The 27,665-nt window shown below is 35.3% G+C and overlaps 2 protein-coding genes across 2 annotated transcripts in view; one reads left to right on the top strand and one right to left on the bottom strand.

Annotated features, from left to right (window-relative positions):
- LOC113233565 (MAP/microtubule affinity-regulating kinase 3-like) overlaps positions 1 to 8,231 on the bottom strand; it is a 324,769-nt gene extending 316,538 nt beyond the window's left edge. The window contains exon 1 of the mRNA XM_026468704.1: positions 8,020 to 8,231. Coding sequence (XP_026324489.1) covers positions 8,020 to 8,136 — 117 coding nt within the window. The 5' untranslated portion in view covers positions 8,137 to 8,231. The remainder of the gene's footprint in view (positions 1 to 8,019) is intronic.
- A 1,402-nt stretch (positions 8,232 to 9,633) lies between these two features.
- Positions 9,634 to 27,665, top strand: part of LOC113233561 (poly(A) polymerase type 3) — a 51,031-nt gene continuing 32,999 nt past the window's right edge. The window contains exon 1 of the mRNA XM_026468688.1: positions 9,634 to 9,748. The gene's annotated coding sequence lies outside the window, so the exon portion shown is untranslated. The remainder of the gene's footprint in view (positions 9,749 to 27,665) is intronic.

Here is a 27,665-nt window from a genome sequence, read left to right as displayed (position 1 = left end):
TGTTCAGCAGTGGACATCTTTTGGCTGAAATGACGATGATGATGAAATGTGATTTGTGCTTTCCTGTGCAATAATTAAATAAATAAATAAAGAGTTTTATTTCCAAAGTCTAAATCGCGAAAACCCAAGAATTTGATATAAACAGTACTATTAAAAAGTTGATGGTCCACGTTTGTAATTAACATAAACATTGATGACGTCAAAGTAATTACAAATAATAACTCTTGTATAATCATTTAATAGTGTTTATATTTACTAATTACATGACACTTGGCGATGTGCCATATATTTTTCTACAGTCGGATTTGCCCCTTTATATGTTTAGATAATATATATTATATTATTTAGGTGCTTTATGTCAATCGTATGATTCTAATAAATAATCACAATCATATGTAGTTTAACATGCAAACGTAATTAGTTTTTAAATTCATGATATTAGAGTACAAACCGACCGTAAAGACTCTGTGTAAATGTCAATAGACGGTAGCCACTCTCCGTCAGGTGCACCGTCCGCTGTTTTCTGATTTATGATATTTTCAATTCTAATCCAATTTTTATATTACAGATTTCACATAAAAACTGTCACAAATACAGTGGAATGAGAAAAAAATCTCACGGAATACAGTGAGCAACCAAAGTTCGTTCCACTCTGCATCATCATGCTATTTTGAATCTGCACTGGTGTGACAACTATTTTAAATGCTACGAAACATCATAGCGTTTCCCGTTGTACTTGAATAAAATTTCCTGCATTAGAATTCTCCACATTTTCACTGTTTTAAACTTCAAATAGGAATACATATACTGCACACCCTTTTCCCATATGAGTAGGCAGAAACCACAACCTTCACTACCACAAACCTGACACATATCTTTCACATCAACAGGCATCAATGCTTTTATATACACTCATCGGTCACGGACTTTCTTTAGGACGTTCTCAATTTGGCCGTGGTAAGCTCGTCTTGGTCGGCCCTTGTCAATCTTGTTCACACACGTTCTATAAATCTGCTTCGTCAACCTTTCATTCATCATTCATGAAAGAATGAAAGATTGACATATAGTGGCAAAGATGGCTTTACCATTACATGTTTAAACAAATTCAAATATCGAACGTCGCGAATTCACACGGCAAGTTATAGGAATTTCCAATCGTCCTTGAGAAAAGAAAATGTTTATGTATGAAAACTTTTATTTGTGCTACATCTGTTTTTACAAGAGTTTTCTTTTATTTTTTAGCTTGAAATCAATAAAAAACAAATAAATATAGTGTACGAACATAATCAACATATAATAAAGCGCTTGTAAAAAGGAAGCGAAGTCTTCTGGAATCAATAACCGGTTCCTTGTATTATCCGGATTTTCTCGTGACATGTATATCTTTAGTCTGAACGTTTTTAGAAATCACTTACATTATTATGCACTTTAATACAAAGAAATAAAATACAAATTATTGATCATACATTTCGTACGCAACATTAGAGTGACAAAATTATATCAAATAGAATTTGTTATATTTGGCACCAGCTAAATAGCATATTTGCCACGTACGACATAAATCTATTTTGTCAGTTACCCAAAAATGTCACATTCGGAAATTCGTCATTTTATTACAGAGAGTGCGAGCGATTTATTAAGTGTAACGCGACCTTTAGAGCTTCTTTCAGACGGGAAAATAATATATCTTTCGGCGACAAAGTGTCACCGCTCTTTTAGCACTCTTAGCCTATAAAAGCACAAGTTCTTTATGGGGTCCAGATCGATAAGAAGCCAATAGGAACTCCTTTAAAGGAACTCACTGCCCACAAATAGGAAATTACTTACAAAGCCCGGAACGGATGGACCAATAGTGGCCCTTGTCGAACTTATTACTGACCACAGATAACATAAATATACTTTTCACAAAAACAAAATTCAAACTACTCAAGAAAGCTGGCCAGTATTTTCTCTGTACTAATTTCGTGCAGCTGCTCACATGGTTTCCCTATTTAAAATTAGAATGCATCTGACATAGCTATAATACAGTAGGATTTGGAAAGTGCACCGATGTTTGTCATTAGTCAACTAGATTTATGTGCTTTTAAAATTGGTCGCTTTTCCTTGTTCACAATAAATGGCCCGTCGTGTTTTGTTATACAAACGACTATTCGACTTAAACTGAACAAGTCTATGATGATAAATAATCAGGAAATATTTCCTAATTTGTGCAGTATTCATATTAATTAAGATATTATTGACATGCTTCGGGTAAGGGTAACAAAATTAATCGTACAGGATGTACGAATCAAGCGTCAAAGTAGTGATTAACTTTGGACACCTAAGAAACGTCTGTTACTCCTTACAATGTGTCTTCTATACTTTTTTTTTAGTTAATTCTAAAAAACATATAGTAAATTTCCTTCCGTTTTATGGCAGAAAGAAATTTTGTTTCTTTTTTATCGGGCGACATGTCATTCAGTCGTTTTGTAAAAACAAAACTCGCAAAGCTATTTACTACGTTTATACATTTATGTCTGTAGTAACTTTTTTTTATTCATGGTATGAAATATGTCTATCTTTAAATACTTAACCTATCAAAACATGAAATGGAAGGTTTTGTCATGACTCATGTCATATTCTCAATTATCTTCGATTCATACGATATTTTCCTTCGTTCTTTGAAGAAATTTGTTTACGACCATTGTTTCTTTGTTTACAGTTTTTCTAATTCTAAAAAGACGAAGTACAGTCCATGACGCTTTCAATGTGGTCTCTTTTGTAATTAACTGCAGTATCCGACATTTTTGTCGTAAAAAATAAATATATAACTCATTCACACGAGCAACCTCCAAAAGTAAATCGAAATTGCACTGTCAATTTTGCCAAATATATACATTTTGCTAAATATAGGATATTTCGTCAAGGTACTGGCGAAATATTTGCCGCCATATTTAAAAAAAATATTTCGAACCAGTCCATGGTCCTTAATATATTTTCATGATTAATTAATTATTTTAAGGACCAAGAGCCATCATGAGTTGAAAGAAAATAAATTATTACATAAGTTCGAATTGTAAAAATGTAATTAAGGCAACGTCCTCGAAAAGAACGGTTATAAAATGTTCATATAATTAAGGTTTTAATTAAACAGCGTAAACTTGTCCCAGTGCGTGTCGGTTAATGTTTACACATAACCAATAACATTAGCATAGTGCGAAATGGCGCGAAAAAAACGTAAACACACGGTAGGAAAATCTATAATCATATGTAGTGTTGAATAGGTAATTTTCTTAATAGAAACAGGGAGCTTTATTTGTTATTTATTTATCTACTTAAGTTTGATTAAGAAACAAGGCACTAAAAAATCTAGTTAGGGTAGTTTAAAACAAGAAAAGCACTACGAAAAAGAGCCGTATTTCAGCAACTTTTCATAATTCTTTTATTTAAATTTAAATCCTAAACATAATACGATAAGAGGCATATTTAGGAATATTTTATTAGACTAAGGTCTAAATAAAACTTCAGCTGTAAACATTATTATATATCGCTAAAGCTTGGTGTGTTTTACGAGAACGGTGCTGTCATTTGACGTCCATAATTATAACGACGAATGACGTCATAAAAATATTGTCTTTGCATTTTGTTAGAAAGCGTTGGTTGCGACCAAAGTGAACAATCCTCCGCTATCCTACGGCCGCCAGTTGACGCCACCGTACTCCTAGGAACTCAAAACAACACTAATCACAAATATACGGTAATTCAACAAGTCGCACCTCTCATGGAAGACTGGCATAAGTGAAGTTACGTCAAAAATGTTTATTGCTCCATTAGGTACAGAGAAATATAACCCACCAATTCTTGTAACTATATCGACAATATTAGTCGATAGAGTCACAAGAATTGGAGAGCAACAACATTTTTGACGTAATTTCACTTATGCCATTCTTTCATGAGGGGTGCGAAGTTTTGATTGCGATCTTTACATGTTTCAGTTTCATTACGGCGACATGTTTACACACGTCCCATTGTGAATAGAGTTACCCGATATACGCAATGACGTAAAAGAAAATCACTCGCCCGTATGAGAGTTCTAACGCTGCTATCCTTTATGCATGAGATGATGCCAGTTTCTGCGTAAACAACCCCGCTTGCATCGATCGCTAGGCGACGGGATTGTTCTGTTTTTAAAAATACCTGCACCTTTATTAAGCTGCTCTATAGTCTATCTATAGTATAACGTGAAATAGGAAAATAGTTACGCATTTTTCTTTTTAGTTTATCGATGGCATACACTTAATTGTGGAGGTACAACAATTGCTGTACAACAATTTTAAAGAAACATTTAAGAAATATCATAGAAAATTCTATGGGTTTAAAAGAACCCGTTGGTATCCAAGATTATAGTTATTTATTTCAGCATATTATTGTAAAATAGCATGATTTAAAACGAGTGCATAAATGTTGTACAATTAACGAAATTTTTTGCAGCAATTAAAAATTAATTGTCTTACTTTACGGACATGTTTGTAAAAATACAACTAAGGCATATCGGAATGTTTTAAATTAATTTTAAAAATTTGTTTTCCACAAAAATTTTACAATATTACAAATACTTCAATATATTTATAAACAATATACGAAGCATAGATAAACATTGCAAAGACATTCAGACGATAGATCCCGAAATATGGACATCACAAAATGCAACAATAATTCACCAATGCTATAAAAGCAAAACCAATACGAAACTTTCAATAAAATCTTTCAATATGCAGGGAAAGGTACCTTAAGGCGGGTATTGAATATCTGCGCAATAGGACTTGAGAAATTTTATAAAATCAGTGTGCAAATTCACAGAATCGTACTCGATCTGTCATTAATTAGTATATAGTCATAAATATAGAGGAGAGATAGAAGTTGAAGATGTTATAGACCGAGTGGGAGACCAGGCAGCTACTGTGCCCAACTAGTAGCACAGCCGTACAAAGGGGCAATGCTACCAGTATTTTGGCCACCCTGTCACGAGGGACCCAATTTTATAAACAGCCCAGAGTATCTTTACAGGAATTACACTGTAAAAAAACCTGCCATAAGATAGCTTGCCCTGTGGATTCATATTTCATACAAAAGATAATGTTGTCCCAGTCACAGTTAGCTTAGTTTCAGCCAAAACCAAGGCTTCAACAGTACACATAATCTATCATATACATTTTGTTTAAGATAAACATATTTACTACCTTATTTCAAAAAATATATTTATTATTATTATTGCGTTAAACACATTTGACCTACAACATCTGTGAAAGATAATACAAATTCTGTACAACAAGTAGGTAATACAAATACATATGAATCATGCCAAAAAGTAGGTAGTGTTGGGGGAAATTTGAATGCAAATGACCATACGTTTTTGTGATAATCTGTGAGCGTTATGTGTCATTTTTATTGATAACTGTTACTATTTAGGTGCCATTGATAATTTAGACATGCAACATGGTTCATGATAAGAAAAATGTTGAAAAAATTGTTCATAACCTAAATGTAACCAAGGGCAACAATTTTGTACATTACAATTTTGAAAAGTAGCATGTTATAAATTTAAACTCTATAATATACAATTTTGTTTTTCAAGGAACCTTTAATATTTTTCCTTTTATTAAAATATATGTGTAATATTCAATTATTTTGGCTACCGAAAAAAAAATTGCAAAATAACATATTAAAATAAATATTGGAAATAATATGCTATGGAGCCTATAAGGTGAACAAAACTTTGGTTTGTTTGTAAAAGAAATTAATAATATACAATTTAATTCTGAAAAAATTATTACATTTCCAATGGGCATAGCATTTGTGAAAACCTAAAACCTCAATAGGATTAACATTATTCAAATTGTTGAAATTGTTATTGAAAACAATTCTCAGGTCAGTCATATTATATTATTAACGTCAATAACACATGTGGTTGATTTATGTAAATTTATATTTTGGTAAAACAATATAATTTGCCACCAAAGGCATTATGAGTCAATAGCATTGTGCACATGTTAATTATTTATGCATACAGTGAGTTCGAAAAAAGTGTCTTTTTGTGACATCTATGTAGGTATATAATGTATTTGTCAGTAATACAGTTATTTAAGTGTAATAAACTCTGATTCATAAGTAAATGAGCCCAGATGTGAATTAAACTATTTTTGGTTCAATAGTAAAAATGTAAACGGGCCATTCCAAAGTGATACTTTACTTATACTGAACATTTTTATATCGTCACAATTTAACACATCACATGTTAAACTCCGAAATTAAAGCAACTGTTACACCTAGTAAACATCGTGAAAACTCGAATCCATGAAAATACAAACATTTATTCATAGTAAAAATGTTTAGAAGTGTGTCCCACCCATCGCTGTGACAGGTGGGACACATTTTCAAATCTTAATATTTACATTTCTATTTACGTGCACAATGCCCAACCTAGCCAAAATAATGACCCTAAGCATAATTTTAACTTTTATAAAAGCGAATGCCAATAGATTGCATATTTATTGGTTAAAATAAAAATATATATGTTTCATTGTGATGGGTGGGAATTGAAATTAGTATTTATTGAAACTTTAATAACTCCTAACATATATACTTCCATGCAATCACTTATCTTTATTTTAAAATTTGTAAAATGTATTTTCTTCAACTGTAATAATTTTTTAGAGAGACTCACAAATAACCATGAAAATTACATACTAACATTATAGGAAAAAATGCTTCAGTTTAAACAACAGCACTATGGCTGCGTTGAAGACAAAAAATACAATAATTGTACAATATCCAAAAAAATTCATTTATTTCTTATTTTATTTATATTTGATTTATTGGGCGTATTCTAGTCATATAATTAAAACCAAATTGTGTAATTTATTTTTTTGAACTGCGGTGTCATTTTCGCTGGAATGACCCAAACATCTATTTCAACCAAGGTGGTCCATAGCCTCTGCCTATCAAAGTTGAAGACATTTGTGCTAGTATGTACATAAGATTTTTTTTTTTATTGTTAAACATAATTTGTTGTCAAGTATATAAAACAAATTAAGTATTATTTTCACAGTATTTTTCACTGCACTGAAAAATTTATTTTGGAAGATTTTATTTTTGTGTATTAAATGCTGTGTTTATTAAGGCAGACATCAATAAAGTCATTATGTAACATGGAACATTGAATGACACTGGCTTTGATAAAAATAAACAAAAGAATCATAATCAACAAGTAAGATAACAATAAGTAAATAGGTATATAAAAGTAGAGCCTACAGCATTATTATAGAGGCAGGGTTGTAATTTTTATTATTTCGCTGTTATGCTGAGGTGAACACAACTTTCTAGCCAAACTATGCTCTCTATGTGTGGTATAACTGCATTTAATTGATTTCCTTGAAAGTGGTCAGTTTAAATCTGACAAAGTGTAGAAATATTTACTAATAATTTGTGGTATTTATGTAACATTTCTAAATGTAAATAAATAAAAACCTATACATAACAAAACATGTTTACATTTTGACTTAAAAAGGACATAGTTGTAGATGAATATTGCTTGCTAACTACAAGTGAAAAAACTGTATTTAGATTAGTTTGGAAAAAGGTGTACTGTATTAGTTTGGTGTTTTTCAAGAACTAAAACTTTTTTAATAATACCATGTTTACATCTTGTCATGTAACAAATAATAATCATAAACTTTGTGGACTGGGAAAACATTATCATAAAACTCTTTAGCAATGATTTAACATAACAAAAGTAGCAAAAACAATATGTCACACAGTGTTTTGCATGTGTGGTAAAATTACATCACTCCAAACTACTAAACAATAGGAGCTAATAGGAGTATGTTGTAATCATTGCCAACAAGTTGATAAGAAACTGTTGTCATCAACTCTTGAGTGAATACTGGGTTCCTAAATCTTAATTCAAAGTTTAGATGTTCTCAAATTCTGAAGGTGCTTTTATGCACTCCAAGAGTTGATTGGTAAATAATAGGGACTTACCGATAGTGCTGGTCTCTCCTTGGTTGCGGCCGCCGGCGCCCGCGTAGGGGCCGTCACATGATCCGCCGGTAAAGACTCCGGCACAGTCTGTAGAGTAGGCCGCATAGTGGTCGACATGTTCACAGTATCGTTTAGCACTTAAACACCTCGCTAGCCCGCCCTAACCGCTCGCATCCTCTGCCTCGGCGCCGTGCACACCCCGCCGGCACAACCCAGCCACTGATTAACCCTCAACTCCTGACAAAACCGACTGATCACCACCAACGCCCATCTAACCGCATTTTCCAACAGAAACATACATCCCAACACCCTATTACGACAGCTACCGACACGATATTGATACCTTTTTCACTTTCACGTGTATGCTAACGATCGTCGAGATGGAAAACGGAAATAGACACGCAAAAAACTATTAGAAAGCTTACGGTGTCTTCTGTCACATAAACACTACCAAGGAATTTGGCGTTTAAGGTCCTCGCCGACGCGCAACACTGATCTTTTAATGCAGTCGGCTCCCGGATTATACTAGTAATCGCAACGTACACAAATCACTATTCATTTAATAATAAAATTACTAAAGAATCCACTTAACTCCGCTAAAAGTCCTCACATTCTTGAATTCACTCTCAAGATGGCGGATTTTACCTAAACCTCGTAAATGGGCACAAGGCTGACACGAAAACATCACCGACCCCCTATCAATCCCTTTCTTTTAGTACCACATGAAAAGAGATAGTTATATATAAAAGAGTTCAACAGCGTTTTCAGAAGCGCTGATAGAATACGTCACGCAAAATCAACCAATAGGACATGCGCAAAACTAACGAATTTCAGAAAAAGTGAACGCATCCGTATGTGCGTTTTGTTATTGCAAATTGAGAAGTTAAGGAACATTATGGAGTGTTTGCATGTTATGCATTGAACTGTTGGATAATTATCCGAAAAATTTCAAATTGTGGAAATATTTCCGGAAAAGTTTCTGAACAATCAGAAAAATGAAGTCTCATATTGTGTTCTTCGTTTAGAAATATCTTGACGTTTTATATAGCGTGAATTGTAAATAAAATTGTATAGCTAAAAGCATGTTAGAAAAAAACAAGATTCGAAATGATTGAACCACAGCAAAAGAAGATAATCATAGGTAAAAAATCTTTGTAATGGCTCCATCGTTTTCATTCTTAGAGAAAGGAAAAAAAAGTTTTCGTTCAATCTTCAACATTTGACAGGTGTCAACTATCAAATATGGAAAAATACAGGAATATATAGGAAAAGTATTTGTATTTCCGACAGTATTAAGATTTTATCAAAATCGAAATTTTTTTTTCATGATCTAACTTAATGTTATGAGTCATTGTGTGAAAGTAGATTATAATGTTGGTTGGTTAATTTGTGTCAATAGTAATATATTTGTATTATGTAGCATATAAACACCATATAATATACCTACTATGTGTTGCGCATTAAGGAAATAACATTTACCCTTGCTCCACTATCAAAGATATTGTCATGACAGTTTTATGTAAACGAAGCATGGAATTTTTAATAACATGTATTTCTTTTTTCTTGTGGCAACAATGAAAACGCCATTTTAATAAAAATGGCTGCCTTGTTGTTGGCGACTGTTGGGTGCTTGTTTGTGAATTAATTGTTTGTTTTCCCCTTTGAATATGAGTTCAATTAAGTATTTGTGTGAACTAAATAGGAGTTGAATTCATTAAGTACATAATTGGTAAGTAACATTATATCCATTTATGTTAGAACAATGACCGACAAAATTGTAGTTGACTGAAGGGCTCGGCGCAACGTGAGCTTTTTTTAGAGACATATTCCACATGTTTTTCGTAAAATGCGTAGTATTTTTATAGAATTTATGTGTCTAGAAGCTATTTTGTTGTTAAGTGCCTACTTTATTGCGCGATTCGAGTGTTATTCTCCGTTCTTCCGTGACCTTCTTCCGTCAGTAGAGAAAACAAAAGGACCTTACATTAAATCTATTGTTACGCGAACGTCGGTGATGTTTCCAGCACTTTTTATCGTGTAGCGAGAGCGAACAGGACTATTGCATTTGTAGTTGGAAATTGTATATAAGTTTCATTTCTCTTTAGACAACGTTGTTGTAGGTGAATGAACTCTTAAATTGAGTATATTTATCCACAAATAGCATGATCCTTTTCTTGCCTACGTAAATCGTTACGACTTGTTTTTTCCTTACTTAATGTTTATTTAGGTTTATAGTATGTCTTGATGTGGCTACAACTAGCCATTGATAACAATGACTGTCCAAACATGGTATGATCTACCAGAGAGGTATACCTGCATAAACACACTCACTTTGTACCACTCATTACCAGCTTGTATGTGAAGGAACATGGGCAGTATTTAGATCTGCATAGATTGTTATTGACTACCCCTTTGGTACAGTAGGCTTTCACAAATTGGCTTTATCCTACCTTTAACCTGTCTGAATCTCTTCTATGACAATGAAAAGCTATGAAAATCTCTTTATTGTTTTTCACAAAAGAAACTTGTACTTATATATTGCTATGGTTCCCACATGTTACTCTCCATACTAGGATTATAGAGTAACAGGCTCTCAACCTTCTATCTCTAAAGGTGACATGCTCTAAAGCATATGTTAGAAAAAAGCTTATAAGACAAACAGTACATAAGATGTCCTTAATTAGCAGAAATAGATTTTCAATGAAAAATTTAATAATTATTGATACTTTAACTTTTTCTTTTGGAACAGTAGGTATTTCGTGAAATACTCACTGCAGACTGTTTTCTATTAATTCAACAAAGTTAGTTCCGCATAAAGATTATCAAGTTTAGAATTAAGTGCTAATGCATAAAACTATTTAAAACTAGTTCTTTGCACTATACAGATGACACTTGTGTTACCGAGACGGGCACTCTTCTGTCTATTGTATTCTAATGCTCAGGCCACACAAAGGTGGCCATGAAAACCCTCCAGGTGCGGGAATGTTTGTAATGTACGAGCTCATATGAACCCTGACTCACTGAAACGCGCGGCAGCCGCGCGTCTACTGCACTTCAGTGTGACTTCAGTTTCTGCGGCTGCCTCTGTGTGGCCAGAGCATAAAGATTAAATGGTAAAACAAATCAGTGCAAATAATATTGTGCCAACTATACACTTTGTAACAACTTACTAAACACATTTAGCTCCTTATTTTTTCCTCATTACCACAACAATACATTCCTAATTAAAACAAATTAAAAATTTGTTAATCGCAAAAAAATATTACATCTGTAAGGGGTGATTACGTTCACTATTAAACAATTTTTACTGGACAGTGGTTCCATTAGTTGAGTCTCTATGAACTTATGAACTATATGGATTGGTCAACTTCCTTTTCACTATTTCAATATGATTGAAATATATAGTAAAAGTTCTTCATATTAATTGTAATGACATAAATCAACAAGTCCCATGTGCCTGTAATTTATAGCCTTACTTTGATAATAACTTTATTACATTAATACCGTAACGCTTGTGTCCATCTAATACGCTCTTAACAATTCATTGATAGCCATTAATAAATAATAGAGAAGACAGTACTTAATTATTTAGCGATAGCATTTTGCGAAAGGGACATTCTGAGAAATGGACTTTTTGCGTGCAGAAGACATTTTGCGAAATGGACATTCTGCGACAGAGCGATTGATTTCTGACTAGTCAGACAACATCGGGACATCCCACAAAAGGATTTAACATATGTTTATGTTGCTCCAATCCCAAAGTAACTAAAGCCAGATTACTTACTTAATAGTTTCTACGTCTAAAGCTCTTGTATTATGGAAATCGGAAACAACGACGACACCACGAACACCCAGACCCGAGACAATATAGAAAACTCAGATTTTCTACACTGACTTGGTCGGGGCTCGAACCCGGAACCTCAGACATGGCGACACCTTGAAAACCGGTGTGCAAGCCACTCGACCACAGAGGTCGTCATGTTAGAAGTGCTGTTGCTGCCAGTCACCATACTAGCTTTGTTTTAAGTACGTTTTTTTCTTATCACAGTACACCAGTACTCTTTGGCAATCGTACACTCCCATTACAGGTGTTGTCACTTTATGCTAAGAAGGAGACAAACAAGGAAATATACTCAATGCAAACAATCAATCGCTCCACTTCACATATTCTTCACAAATGTGACTTGAACTTCTACAAACATTACAAATAATAATTTGACATTACAATTAATAAGTTTGTTTAAATATTTTTTATTGCTGTGTATGTTTTTATTCATTTGTTTATGTATATATAATTAATTGATGCCAATATGTTATCAAATATTTATCTATGTATTATAATACATAGTCATAATCAGAACTTGACAGAAGTAACCCTTATCAGCAAGCCTGTAACATTTACTCATAATACTGAGTTTGATGATTTTCAGTTTGTTACTGTACACTCTGTGTTATAGTCATGCAATAATGCCCGCTCCCTTAAATAGGTAAAACTGGATTTTACATTTCCTTTTTTTTTCAGGTATTGACACATGTAATGTCTTTTAATTGGTTCTTTAGTATGTTTTCGAGTTTTTAGGGTTTCGCAATTATTACACATAGGACGTGACACTATTTTTTCCTACATAAATTGCGTATACTTGTTTTTCAAACAATGCAAAATCCGAAATGTTGTTTTGAACCTGTGTGTCTGTGTGTTTAAAACACACAGAGCTTTAAATAGCTGAGATTGCGACTAAACTAACACTGCACCGGTCCCCTTAAGACTTAAGTTCACAAGTCCCTTGTGCCTGCAATTTCACCAGCACCCTTACCCTTTAAAACCGGCATACAGTAATGCTCATATTACAGTTTGGCGGCAGAAATAGGTAAGGTAGCAGTACGTCTCTGGACGAACACTTTCACAAGGAGCTCTACTGCTACTAAAGGTCTACTGGTACTCATTGCATAGGGATCTCAAACCAGGTAATTGTGGCTGCCTGTCACATTATTATTATCAGTTCTGATTTATTTTTTTATTTGAGATTTGAGAACATAATTTAAATTTATTGAAAAATACAAATATTGACAGGGATATAGAATTGGGAAGGTAGAAAGGCACGGCGTTAGTCGTTTGTGATGTCATATCCTTAATAAGATAAGATAGTGTAAGATAACATATAATATGTATGTCATAAATTAATTCCTAAATATAAAGACACATGTCCTGTACAAACCTACAACTCTATCACATCAACTTCATCCCATATGGTAAACACTATGGTTTTACTAAAAAGGAACAAACTGTTCACCACCAGTTTTACTATTAATATCTCTGGTATTAGCTGTGATATTGAAAAATTATATTGTTTTTAGATGCGTTTTCGGCACTTTACTCTTGTAAGTTGATAAAAACCATAAAAATAGTTTAATTAAGTACATACACATATTGTATAAATAGTAGAATAAAGTGCAATAGATGTGCATTATGCAACAATTTTGCCCTACAATTAGGTCAACTTGGCCTATGGTCTGATCATGAAGTATGTCAACATGCACTAAGTTGAAACAAAGGTATAATATATTGGTAGAAGCAACAACAATGTGGTCAATATGGAATTTAAGACTTGTGGTTATTTAGTTAAAGATTATATTATCACATCTTATATTTTTTTTCCAATATCAAATTTTATTGTTCTCCGTTATTTCAGAATTATTTCTTACTCTATGTTCACGGAATTTCGCTAATAGAAAGTCATATTGTGATAAGAAACCTATAACTATAATTAGTTTCACTCTATTTGTATTTTCTTTATTGTAATTCTATATACAATTAGTGTACTGTTGTTAACTCGAAGACAATAATGTTTGATTCATATCGCCGAGACGCAACGCAACGCGACGCGACGCTACGTTAAAACGAGCAATGCAACTTTAACTTTATCCCCTACAAAATAAGGCAACATTTCATTAAAGAAACTGCTGCGGAGAGCTGCGGTAGGCGCACTTTATAAAATGCAATATACTATAGAACATTTTCTCCACTAAATAAAGTATACATTTCTTCAAACAACAAAAAACAAAAGAGTAAAGCCGCGCTGCGTCGCCTACGGTAGGTTACGGTTGGCGACGTCGTTAACCGTCGGCGACTTGTTCCGCCTTCAGCAATGCAAAGTATAACTTAGCTTCTCAACAATAAGGTACATTTCTTTGAAAGGCATATTGCGTGGTAGATGCAATGTAGTATAGAATTTCGTATTTACTAAACAAAGTCGGTATGTCTTTGAAAGCAAAGCAAAAAGCAGCGCCACGTCGCGCTGCGCCCCCAACCGTCGCCTACGTCGCCGACGTAGCGCGGCTTTTCTCTTTTGATAGAAACAATATATACTTTATTCAGTAGATAATATGTTCTATATTATAATGCATATTATAAAGTGCGCCTGGCGCAGTTCGACGTCTCCCGCGGCCGCTTGCTGCCACGTCTACTGTTGTCGTGTTTAAGCAATTTGTAGATTATACATGCAAATAATATTGCATGGATGAGAAAGTCCAGGGTTTCATTACCGGTAGAACCAATTTCGGAAATGTACTTTTCTAAAGTGGTTTTGGCCTAGGTGTTCTGGGTAGTGCCGCCAAGTGAATTCCGTAGCTCTTGGTTCCGGATTCGATTCCCGGAAGAACCAATATGGGAAATGAACTTTTCTAAAGTGGTTTTGGCCTAGGTGGTCTGGGTTAACTTGATGAACTAAATTTAAAAAAAGGGGATGAACTTTTTCCTGATCTTCCCGTAGCATGACGCCGCAATAAACCTATTATAGCCACATTTAGCTGTCAAATTAAATTGATAAAGCTGCTATTTTTATTTTTCACTATAGCGAATATGGCGAGCACCGTGACGTCACATTTTTGACGCATAGCGTGCGCCTCGATCAATGGGCGCGAAAAAATATCGCAGTGTGTCACATGATCACAACTGATTTTAAAACATTTTGTCAGTACTGCACAGTAATTTTATCAACGTAAAAATTGAGCGCGACAAACGAAATAAACAGAAACAATAAAAAGAAACAGCATGCGTAGTATGACAGCATATCGCATGCAATATGTGATAAACATCCCCGTGACATACACTCCATAAAGCTATGTTGCCTTTATTAAAATGTTATTTTTTGTTTATTGGATAATGAACGATTTTTTGTTTCATCGTTTACAACGATACAATTAAAAGGATTACAATTTTCCCGGCGATGATTAAATGACAAAGATAAGCTATAGACGCAATTTCACATACCCCTATCCGTGTTCTTCAAAATATATAACTTCATTATCAAATAAATAAAAGAACGAATGGCGCTAGTGCGGTATTTTACCGATTACCGACTCACAATAAAAAAATTAAATTGTAATAATGACAACATAGTTATTGGAACTTTTGGGCTACAACTGTTCCATGTGAGATTGAGTATATGGAACTACTGGAAATAAACCGCTTTATCGACTGCATTATATATGCCAGAGGGAGGCTTACCACATATCGTATGCGATATACCGCCATGCTACGCATGCTCCTTTCAAAAAAGGGAACTCTCTGTACTCTCTATGAGCACCAGAACAATGGAATCCAAACAGGGGCATTACCAGAATATCTAGGCCAAAACCACTTCAGGGGCCTTACCATGAACTCTTATTAATCCGGCGCCAATGACGTTGGGTCATATTGACATATTTTTGTTTTACGCCAATTGCATGATTTCAACGTTTGAGTAGCTGGAGATACAACTCTCTTCTACCCGACTCGCTGGTGTACTAAGTGTGAAGCCATCTGCACAGCCAAGTAATACGTGCATTAAGTCAAAACGGGTCAATATGACCCAGCGTCATCGCTGGCGTGGTATTTTTGTGACTGACATTATTGGTTTAGTTACTGTTTATAATTAATTAATCTTATTCCTGCTGCTTGTTGCGTGCTGACAGACATCAATTTAATCATTTGACACCAATACGTGAACTTTCCAAAGCATTTGTTGAACAATGCCAAAAATGTATCCTGCGGGCGAAAACTGCACTATTAATGAAATGTTGGTGGTATTCAAAGGACGATGCAAATTTACGCAATACATACCAACCTCTGGCACACGCGAGAGATGTCAAGTATGTCCGTTCAAAAAGGATAAAAAAACATCTCATACATGTAATGCATGCTAGAATTATATATACTACACACAATTATATATACCCGGATCATACGGGAAGGTACTGCAATAGTTGCAGCAGTTGCACGTCTCTGATTGAGGACGTAGAAGACTAATTTCTAATAATAAGTTTGAGTGACCTTTCTTTTAGTATATAAGACTATTAATTGCTATTATTATTTAGAATATTTTACTAAAAATAAAAGAAATATCAAAATTATGTTTTCAATGTTGATTTTGCACGTGTTATTGTTAATTAAATATTTATTTATACAATTTATTGTTATTATTTTTATTTCAGTATATGTCTTGACGACTCTTACTTAATACGTATTTGTTAAAATTTAGACAACTACTTTAATTTTACAAAAAATTATCAATGAAATTCGGGTCACGATGACCCAACGTCACCGTCGGCGTAATTATTTTCACGTCATTAGCGCCGGGTTAAGATTCAGTTTAGGACCTAAAATGAATCGTTGTGAGACAGGGCTACATGAAGTGTATATCACCATCGCGCTTTGTTGTCGTTGCGAACCTATATTGAACTGTAATAAGAGTTCATGGTAAGGCGCCAGAAAAGTTCATTATCCAAATTGGTTCTACCGGTAATCGAACCCGGAACCAAGAGCTACGGAATTCAGTCTGCGGCACTACTCGGTACACCTAGGCCAAAACCGTTTTAAAATAGTTCATTTTAAAAATTGGTTCTACTCGGAATCGAACCCGTAACCAAGAGTTACGGAATTCACTCCGCGGTACTACTCAGAACACCTAGGCTAATACCATTTTTTTTTTAATCATGTTCAAAATTGGTTCTACCGGGAATCGAGGCCGGAACCAAGAGCTACAGAACTCACTCCGCGGCATTACCCAAAGCACCTAGGTTTTGGCCTAGGTACTCTGGGTAATGCCACGTTAGAAAAGTACATTTCCAAAATTGGTTCTACCGGTAATGAAATCCGGGATCTTCTCATCCACGCAATATTATTTGCATGTATAACCTACATATTGCTTAAACATGACCACTCATTCATAAAGTAGATGCAGCAAGAGGTCGAACTTCGCCGGGCGCACTTTATAATATACATTATAATATAGAACATACTGTTTACTAAATAAAGTATCTATTGCTTCTATCAAAAGAGATTTTGCTTTGCTTTCAAAGACATACCGACTTTGTGTAGTAAATATGAAATTCTATACTACATTGCATCTACCACGCAATATGCCTTTCAAAGAAATATACTTTATTGTTGAGAAGCTAAGTTACACTTTGTATTGTCAGAGGCGAGACAAGTGGGCGGAGTCGTGAAGCACGACAATTCACGTGGCCTTTTTTTTTTTTGTTTTTGTTTTTTGTTGTTTTTGTTTTTTGTTGTTTTTGTTTTTTGTTGTTTTTGTTTTTTGTTGTTTGAGGAAATGTATACTTTATAAAGAATATGTTCTATAGTATATTGCATTTTATAAAGTGCGCCCACAACACTCTGCAGCCCGCCGCCCCTTGAAGGAGCTTCGTTTTCATGTGTTTGTTTAATGAAATGTTGCCTTATTTTGTTGAAGATAGGGTTTATATTGCATTGCTCGCTTTAATGCAACCCCGCGCTGCGTCGCATAGCGTCTCCGCGATGTGAATCAACGCTAGCGGCGCCGCGCGAAGTCACCTACGGTCGCTAACCGTAACCTACCGTAGGCGACGAAGCGCGACTTTACTCTTTTGTTTTTTGTTGTTTGTAGAAATGTATACTTTATTTAGTGGAGAATATGTTCTATAGTATATTGCATTTTATAAAGTGCGCCTACCGCAGCTCTCCGCAGCAGTTTCTTTAATGAAATGTTGCCTTATTTTGTAGAGGATAAAGTTAAAGTTGCATTACTCGTTTTAAACGTAGCGTCGCGTCGCGTTGCGTTGCGTCTCGGCGATATGAATCAAACCTTATTGTCTTCGAGTTAACAACAGTATACTAATTGTATATAGAATTACAATACAGAAAATCGAGTGCGGTGCGGTGCACGCTCGGATTCGGACGTGCTCCACTGCACAATAAGAATTATAATAATTCGCGACCCGCGCGGCAATAGCCGCTGCACGTAATTGACTATGGGTTCTCAGCAACTCATAGCCAACGAACTGTTGGCGTTTATACAACACGCCATAGATACCGTGGACGAAGTCAGCATCGTGCAGATCTGCAAGTCAAATTTCAAAGAAGAAGAGATTTGCAGTGGCAAGGCGCTGCTTTTCCGGACGTTTGGCAAAGCCGAGCAGATGCAGTCTCGTCGGAGAGATGGAGGAGCGAAGAGTCTCCAGGACATCATTACGTTGTTCAAGGAGACCGACCCAGACGACGTGCCTGCATTCGTGTCGAAGGAGCTGCATAAGCTGCCCCCTGTCACGTTCGACCACGTCGACGTCACCAGGCTGCTGAAGGACATCACGTCCCTAAAAGCAAGCCTTGCTGAAGTTCAGTGTAAATTGGAGGCCTCAGACAACACCATCAGTGAGTTGCGTGCCCAAGTTGTATTACTTAGTAGTGCGGCTTCGGTAAGTAGGTCACCTAAGGCCTGCAACGTGAACACTTGTCGCGGGGTGCAGAATGCTTCTTTCAGCAGTTTTGAGTCGGCTCACATGCATGTGTCACCGACCTCTGGCGCTGTTGCCGCGCGCGTTTCCCCTCACCCCGCCCCGCCGGAGACGACCCCTCCACGTGATTACGCAGCTGTTGCCGCTGCCCGACCTAGTACTCCACAACCACAACCCAGGCAACCAATGAAGGGAAAACCGAAAAAGAAACTCGTATCTGGAACTGCGTCGTCAGTACCACCGAGACGAGTTGATCAGTGCGACGAGGACGGCTTTCGGAAGGTGGAAAAGAAAAAGAAGAACACCAGCCGAAACCTTAGTGGCACCGCCCTGACTGGCCCGAATCATTTATTGCGTCCAGCGGTACCGACGACGTTGTTATACGTGTCGCGTCTTCATTACTCCACCAAGTCTGCGGATATTGTGGAGTACATGCGAGTGAAGGCCAACGCAAACCTGAAGGTCGAGCGGTTGGAGTCGCGCCACAATGTGAACTTTAATTCATTTGTGGTGCGAGTACCAACTCAACACCTGTCGACCTTCATGAGAGAAGACTTTTAGCCGAAGGGTGTCATGTACCGGCGTTTCCGAGGACGGCTACCGGACACCCACGTTGCGTCACACGTCGAAGTACATACGTGTAAATAAATAGTGTTATATGTATATTATCATGTTATATTGTATTTATGATTAGTCCGTAAGGTATTTATTTAATATTTCTGTTATTGTTTTATTATATTATTGGTATATTATATGTATGTTAGTCTGTAAGGTATGTATCTATGGGTCCTAGTTGCCTAAAATAAATAAATAAAAAAATAAATAAAAATACAAATAGAGTGAAACTAATTATAGTTATAGGTTTCTTATCACAATATGACTTTCTATTAGCGAAATTCCGTGAACATAGAGTAAGTAACAGTACAACAGTAAGAACATAGTTGTTAAGTGCGCCTACCGCAGCTCTATGCAGCCCGCCGTCGCTTACTGCATCTTCGTTTTCATTTGTTTGTTTAATGAAATATAGCCTTATTTTGTTGAGGATAAAGTTTATCTTGCATTGCTCGCTTGAATGCAGCCCGCGCCGCGTCGCGTAGCGTCTCAGCGATGTGAATCAAGCCTAAATAAATAAATTACTTGTATTGCGACATCTCGCGCAAGCCGCGCCCTATCGTGGTAGCCCTACAGGTGTTGTTAATTGTACGAACCTGGACCGAAGAATCACATACATAATGCACAAAATTCGTCCGCAATATCTTGTAGAAATTGCATAATGCTGCAGTTTGTCACAAAAACACTTACATGGGGTTGTAAATCTCGTTTTGCTGATTCCAGATATTATGTTAATAACTCGTTTCCTAAAAATGTTGATTACGTGAGTTATGATAAGGAGAGCAGTATCTGGGTTTTATTTGTCGGGGAACAAAACGTTGGCGGAGATTTCCACACCTTTAATATCCGCTTTTAAGAGGAAGCAAACCGCTTCGTGCGTGTATTATGTGGTATATCTACAAGCGTATATTATGTGGTATATCTACAACATAAGGATGTCATCTCCTTTTCTAGTTTCTCCGGAGATAGGATGGAAGGCGGATTTAAATTGTGCAATTCCGTCGCACTCGCGTTAGTAGCAGTAGAGGTCCTTGTGAAAGAGTTCGTCCAGGGAAGTACTGCCACCTTACCTATTTCTGCCGCCAAGCAGTAATATCAGCTTTACTGCGTTCCGGTTTTGAAGGGTAATGGTGCTGGTGAAATTACAGGCACATGAGACTTATGTCTCAGGGTGACGGGCATAGTGGCAGTGCCCCTCAGATCTTTGCGATTTAAAGTTCTGAGTGACTCTGCAATTGTTATGGATAGGCGTGTAACTTACCATCAGGCGCACGACTTGTACATCCCGTCACTTGATATTATAAAAAAAAACTCTCCGAAATGTATCCCACAAAATTTAGTCTGAAACTGGGGGTCTATTATCATTCAAACAATTACTGTCGAATCGGTAACACTCGACGAAATTAAAAAACAATGTCAAGTATAAGGTTTCATTCGCATCACGCGTGTTTTAATTTTAGTCGAAAAGTGGAGTATTACTTATTTGACAACGGATGACGGACGGAGAACGGGAGTACAGGGCCAGATTTGAGAACTCATTAAGTTAGATGGTAAGATTCAATGAACTCTTGTTATAGGTATGCACTAGTTGTAGATAGAATAATCTCAGTACAGAGTACTAAAAAAAACCGACCTCAAAAGTACGTGGAATTACGTCTATTTGCTAAGTTTCATTGAAATATCCCCTAGTTCGCCACTATACAGGACTTGATACTGGAGATAATAAAAATAGGTTCTCACTACGACACTACTCAAAGTATATCGAGGGAATAACGCCTTGAATTGGAGAAATAGCAAAATCAACTAAATAATTGCTAAAAGCAATTGCTCCTAAATTAAAGTTAGGCGCTATTTATAAAAATGAATCTTCATGCGTGAACAGCCACCCTTAGAGGTGGATGATTTCCTTCAAAATGAAATGGGACCACTATGGAAGTACCCCCTTTCCAACAAAAAAAGAATCATGAAAATCGGTTCACAAATACCGGAGTTATCGCGTAACATACATACAAAAAAAAAAGAAAAAGAACATACAGTCGAATTGAGAACCTCCTCCTTTTTTGAAGTCGGTTAAAAAAAGAGACTGACACCCCTTACACTTATCACGTGCCGGTAATCCAGAGGCTAAAGAGTCGGCATAGCTTCATTAAAGAAGTATTCCCTCTGGACGGGGAAACTAATCAAGTCCGTATAAATCTCTGGAAGGAGAGATACCCCACAGCATCACTCATTCCGCTGTCCGAGCACCTCCCTCCTGGGCATAATCTACCTTGGCACACTTGGAAATCATTAAATAGACTGCGGACCCAAGTCGGCCGAAGCAAGGAGAGCATGCACAGGTGTTGTGTCCCCAGACTATGGCACATCTTTTGTCTTGCCCTGCGTGCCCCTACACCTGCACACGCGAGGATCTGTACAACGCCACTGATAATGCTGTGTCAGTCGCTGAGTACTGGTCCTCACAAATATAAACGTCAGAGTGGACACGCTAAGAAGAAGTTGTTGTAGATTATACTAAATTTAAATTAAGAGCGTTTATTTTTATGTCATATACTTTTTAAACAATTTTATTTAATTTGTTAATATTACTAAGAGTACCTACACACACGCTAAAGTACAAGTTAACGTGTAATAAATATTGAAAATTAGTGCCAAGGTTACTTGAAAAATGTGTGCCACGCCGATCACGTTGCCGCCACCGTTGACCATTTTAAAACAGCTCACATCTCTATAAAGGGTATTTTTTAGGTTAGTTTTCTCTACCTAATTTCGGTGGCTTTTTTATTATTATTCTAGAATATTATCATAAAGTATTATTTAATATTCGAGTGTAGTAACCTGATATATTATTGAATATTTCACGATCATATATTCCAATACTTAAATAATAAATATTGCCACCGAAATTAGATAGAAAAAGAAGCTGAAAATTACCTATAACCACACGGTATGACTTATTATTATCCCAATTTTTCGGAGCTAATACACGCTCCAAAGTCACGGGTTGACACTTAACTCATGCCGTCCTAAGAAACCTGTAACTTTTACTTCTTGTTATCTACTTTGTAATTTTGGCTAATTGTATACAAAATAATCACGTGTAAGCAGCGGCCTTGATAGCCTAATGGTTTGACCTTAATGCCTCTCATGCAAAGGGTTGTGAATTCGAATCCGGGCTTTGCACCTATGAGTTTTGGAAATCATGTGCGAATTTCTTTTTTGCAACATGCGATCGGTCCATAGACCATGAGCAGTTGTTTTGTGATGATCTATTTGGCGTGTTAGGCCGCCTTCATCTTAGCAATTTCTCCTTCCTTTAGTCCCAAACGTGGCGCCAATTCTATCGTCTGTTACTTAGCGGTTCGTGCGGAGCTTGTGCAAGCCTGTTTTCATGTCGGGATTTTCAGATAATCATGAATATCATCCATTTTTTTGAACCACGCAGTATGTACGATTTGTACGAAATGTAATTTGAAATTTACCATGAGCTTTTCGGCCCGCATGGAAAATATAGCGCAAGCCCTCTCATCTTGAGAGGTGACGTGTGCCCAGCAGTGGGACTATATATCCTAATTTCTTGTTATTATTAAATAATCACGAAAGTTTTAATCTATATTTTGTCATGTGACTATTCACACGTCGCGTTGATTGAAGTTACGTGAAAAGAAGTTTAACAATTATGAAAATATATATTTGTTGTTATTGTAAATTGGTTCTATTGGATACATAATTGTATAGAAAAAACAATTGAACCTGTTTCGAATTACTTTAATTACTGAGCGCATTAATAAAAACGTGCATTACCATTATTTACAATTAAATACGTATTTATTTTTTACGTAAGATGTGACAAAGGTACCTTCAGCTGGTGATCGTATTTATAATAAACCTAAACCTAACCTAAGAATTCGATACAATAAAGTGCATTGTTATTTCGGTAATTAAATAAAATGTTTACACTTAAACTAATAGAGGAATATAAAAGTTACTAGCAGTAGAGTACCAAATTTGTGAAAAAGATTTAGTCCCTCCATCCACCCCCTTCGATTTTTATTAATCAGGGGCCTTGAATATTGTTTGTCACGTTATTGTGAGCCATCTTGCATTTTTGTCCTTAAAGGGCTGGAATAAAAAATAATAATAATAACGCTCGCACTCAACATAGCCCCACACTAGGGAAACCCTGTGTCGCTAGTGCCATGGACACACGTAGACAACCACAAATTACACCCAAAAGCACGAAAGAAATAAATGACGGCCATACAAATATTTCTCCCGGCCCGGGAATCGAACCCGGAACCTCTGCGTAGCATGGTAACCGTTCGGCCACGGAGGCAGAGGATAAAACATATAGTTAGCGTCGAAGAAAAAGGTTTCTTCAGTTTCTTAAATTCAAATTTTCAATAAGGACTTAAGGAAATGACGTTTAGTAGACCAGTATCAAAGTTACATAATAGTTATTGATCAACCAAGCTTTGTTTAAGCTAAGGGCATTTAATATTGAAAATGCAAGGTGGCTGGAATTATGTGTCCGGGATTGTAAGTCAATGGTCCGGGAGTATATTTATCCTTATATGTTACAATTATTTTTATTGCTTTTAAAATTAATTTGATGATGTGGATACAGGGTTATTAACAAAATATTAATAACCTCGCAAGACAATATTACTAACATAAACAACAACTTTTGTTCTATAACTTTTTATTATTCATCAGATTTTACTTTCATACAAAAATAAATATATTTGGACCCTTACACGTTTGAACTTACCTTACTACCAAATATAGATCTAAAAAGTGTCAGACAGTACAACAAAATCTTAAAGTTTATTTTTGGTAATTTTATGATGTTAGTAACAATAGCCCTGGAAGTTTGTATTTGTATTGACTCGTTATCTTATATGAATAGTAAAATTGGGTAAAATAATGAATTCGGATTCGAAATGAAATAGTAAAATGAATGTATAAAATAAGACTAACACTACATCTGTCAGTTGCAATTTGCACCTTTGACGAAATCAATCTATTTTTAAATTGTTTTCAATTGCAACCTTAAGTGCACTGGTATTAAGGATAGATTTGTTAACTAATATCGTTTTAAATCTAACAAATACAAATTTTTTGATTGCCTCCTAATGGAAAATTTCATTATAATTAATTGTTTTTAATGACTAGCCCATTTATTGAAACCCCTTTTAAAACTCGATTGAGTTTAATAACATTAATTAATCAAACTTATAAACTATTACTTGGGTAATATTTACTTAGTTAATTTCTTTTTTATGTAACGGTTATTTAATAACCACCTCGTCATAATCACCATGCCCATCTGGTGGTATTGCGATCTCTATAATGGCATTCCCTGGTAGTAGTAACATTATCTAATAACTATATTATAGAATATAACTTATTACAGAAATTTTCAATTGAGAGCGCACATTTTTTTCTATTGTTTTTTAATTATTCATTTTAAGAAGCCGCTTCACGGCTTCTTAAAATATTTTCTTTCCTTTTTGTAAACCCCGGGCTGCCAGAATGCCGCGACATGTTACGATTTTTATATTTTAAATACATAAGAGAATGGTTCACTGTAAATAATACAAAGTGAACTAGTAAGTAAGTGAAGTGACTAGAAGTGTCAAATTTAAAGTCAAAGTATTCTATGATGGATTCGGTATAAAACTACCAAGAATTTTTCTAAATATCAGAATTTTTTACATTTTTCACTTTCTGTATAATAAAAGTTAATATAAATGTTACATAAAATTATAAATAGTATTTTAAAAGTTTATTTTTCTTAAAATTTATACTTAATAATGGCACCAAAACCTGTGCATTCCGTGTTAGCTAGCAACCGAATTATAGGTAAATAAGCATCTGATTATCGACCACTACTTATGATATTTTTTAACTGATATCACGCTTAAAGTCTAAATTAAAGAGTAATTAAAAGTCTATAATATCTGTTGACATTATTGTCCTCTTTATCCTGAATCGATGTTACATACAATTTTGAACAAACAATTTTTGCACCCCTCATGGAAGAATGGCATAAGTGGAGTTACGTCAAACATGTTTATTGGTCCATTACATACAAAAAATATAACCCACATCCTCTCCAATTCTTCTAAGTCTATCTACAACATTAGTTGATAGAATTACGAGAATTGGAGAGGATGTGGTGTTATATTTTTCTGTATCAAATTGAGCAATGAACGTTTTTGACATAACTCTGTGACGGTGTGACCTCCTTACACCGTCATCTCACCTCTTTGTATCGCCTCTCTCCGCTTGTATCCTATCATTTTTTATTTTACTTGTATTTAAATTTTAAATTTGAATTGTTCCATCTTCCTTCACTTTCTCATTTTGTTTTCGTACCACGGTCACTCCCAGCTCGACCGCCACAACCGTCAGAGCTGTTCCAAATTCCATTTACTAAAATCTTATTTTTGATTTTTTACCAAGTTATAATTCAAACCGTATAATACAACAGTCAGAGCAAAAGAATTATCAAAAATTTGCTGCAATAGTTTTTCGACCAAAAATGAAGCCATAAACCCGGATGTAATGGTGCCGCCATTAAAACCCTGGCTTTTACACGAATATAAAGATTTGTACAGACGCTTTCTGGCGCTTTTCAACTCTACTTATGTCATTCTTCCATGAGGAATGCGATTTATATATTAATATATTTAGAGTTCCATTCGCTATATGTTGTTATTTATATTATTAATTTTCTAGAAGACCTCAGTGGCCTATCGATTTGAGTTGTGGTTACTTGTGGACCAATTTGAGAAATGAACTTTTTTAAATTGGTTCTGGTCTGATTGGTCTGGTAAGTACCCCAGAGTGGTCTCATAGGGGATTCTATAGTTTGAGACCATGTAATTAATGTGGTTGTTCGCCACATTATTATTACATTGAAAACCGTTGGGCCACCGAGGTCGACACTACTCATTGACGATTTATCTAAAACGTGGTATTTTTGTCACATAAACAACCAATTATTCATTAAAGACGTTTGTAGAGACAAGCTCGTATTGTATAGTCTTTATCTATACCTGTTATACCTTCTTTTGTCTTCCGAATGAATTACTTTAAAGAGCATGACGACATAGTGTAATTTGCTATCTAAAAATCAAAGAAGATTACCGTTCGAGGCAATGTTTATCTACCGTAAATAGATTAAACTTAGTTTTGCGTGTTTATTATGTTTAAGTTCTTCTTCATATATGATTAAACGAATCCAGATCACTTGAATACAATTCTACCTGAGTATAATATACAAGCGGCGAGTGTACGACACATAATTTATTTTGTGACTTTGTTAACAAATAATAGTTCTAATAAGAAGGATTATATATAAGCATTCCGTTCTTGGTCATTGTATATTACTTATTTAACACAAAAGTGTCTTTATTGTCAAAGTGTAACGTTTTTATTGCAAGAACAAAAGCTCTCAAAGGGTCCGAAACGTTGGTTTGTTTGAAAAAACAATTATAAAAAAATATACGCCATTAAAATTAATCAAACTCAGTAGTCATATTTTTAGTAATAACAAAACTTTTCTTCCATTTCACTAAATACACACAAATTTAGCGGAACACCGGTAAAAACTCCAAAGCAATGTTTTTTTCAGAAGACGAGCCGTTTATTTTACTTTTTTTATTTTAGTTCTAATTTGAAAATAAAAATATACTCGATAGTCATTTTTTTATGCAATTGTTGTAATTTCCTAATACTAATACAGGTTTGGCGAGTGGTATTCCTGTTTTCCTAAAGTTTAATTGAAACAGTATTTTTATTTATTAAATTATTTAATCAATCTATAATGTTTAAATATTCAACCGATTCATTTTTCATTATTCCCGTAATGTTTTCAAAAATAACATTCTCGAACCGCTTCACCAGTAATTTCATAAGTTCTTTGTCATTCTTTGTTTCTTATACGTTAAATGCTGTGTACTTCTGTAGTAGGTAGACATATAAGTAAAAAACTAATGTAAAATTACACTGTTACCTTTGGTAGCGGTAGAGTTCCTTGTGAAAGAGTTCGTCTAGGGTAGTACTGCCACCTTACCTATTTCTACCGCCAAGCGGTAACGTGAGCATTACTGCGTTCCGGTTTTGAACAGTAAGGGTGCTGGTGAAATTACAGACACATGAGACATGTCAACTTATGTCCCAGGGTGACAGGCGCAGTGGCAGTGCCCCTCAGATCTTTGCGATTTAGGGTCGTATTCTAGAACTCTACTCAATGCTCAAGTCAGGACTTG

Source organism: Hyposmocoma kahamanoa, unplaced genomic scaffold (genome assembly GCF_003589595.1).
Source record: "Hyposmocoma kahamanoa isolate Upper Pololo Valley unplaced genomic scaffold, ASM358959v1 79, whole genome shotgun sequence".
In the NCBI taxonomy this organism is placed as follows: domain Eukaryota; kingdom Metazoa; phylum Arthropoda; class Insecta; order Lepidoptera; family Cosmopterigidae; genus Hyposmocoma; species Hyposmocoma kahamanoa.
This window is presented reverse-complemented; position numbering and strand designations above follow the sequence as displayed.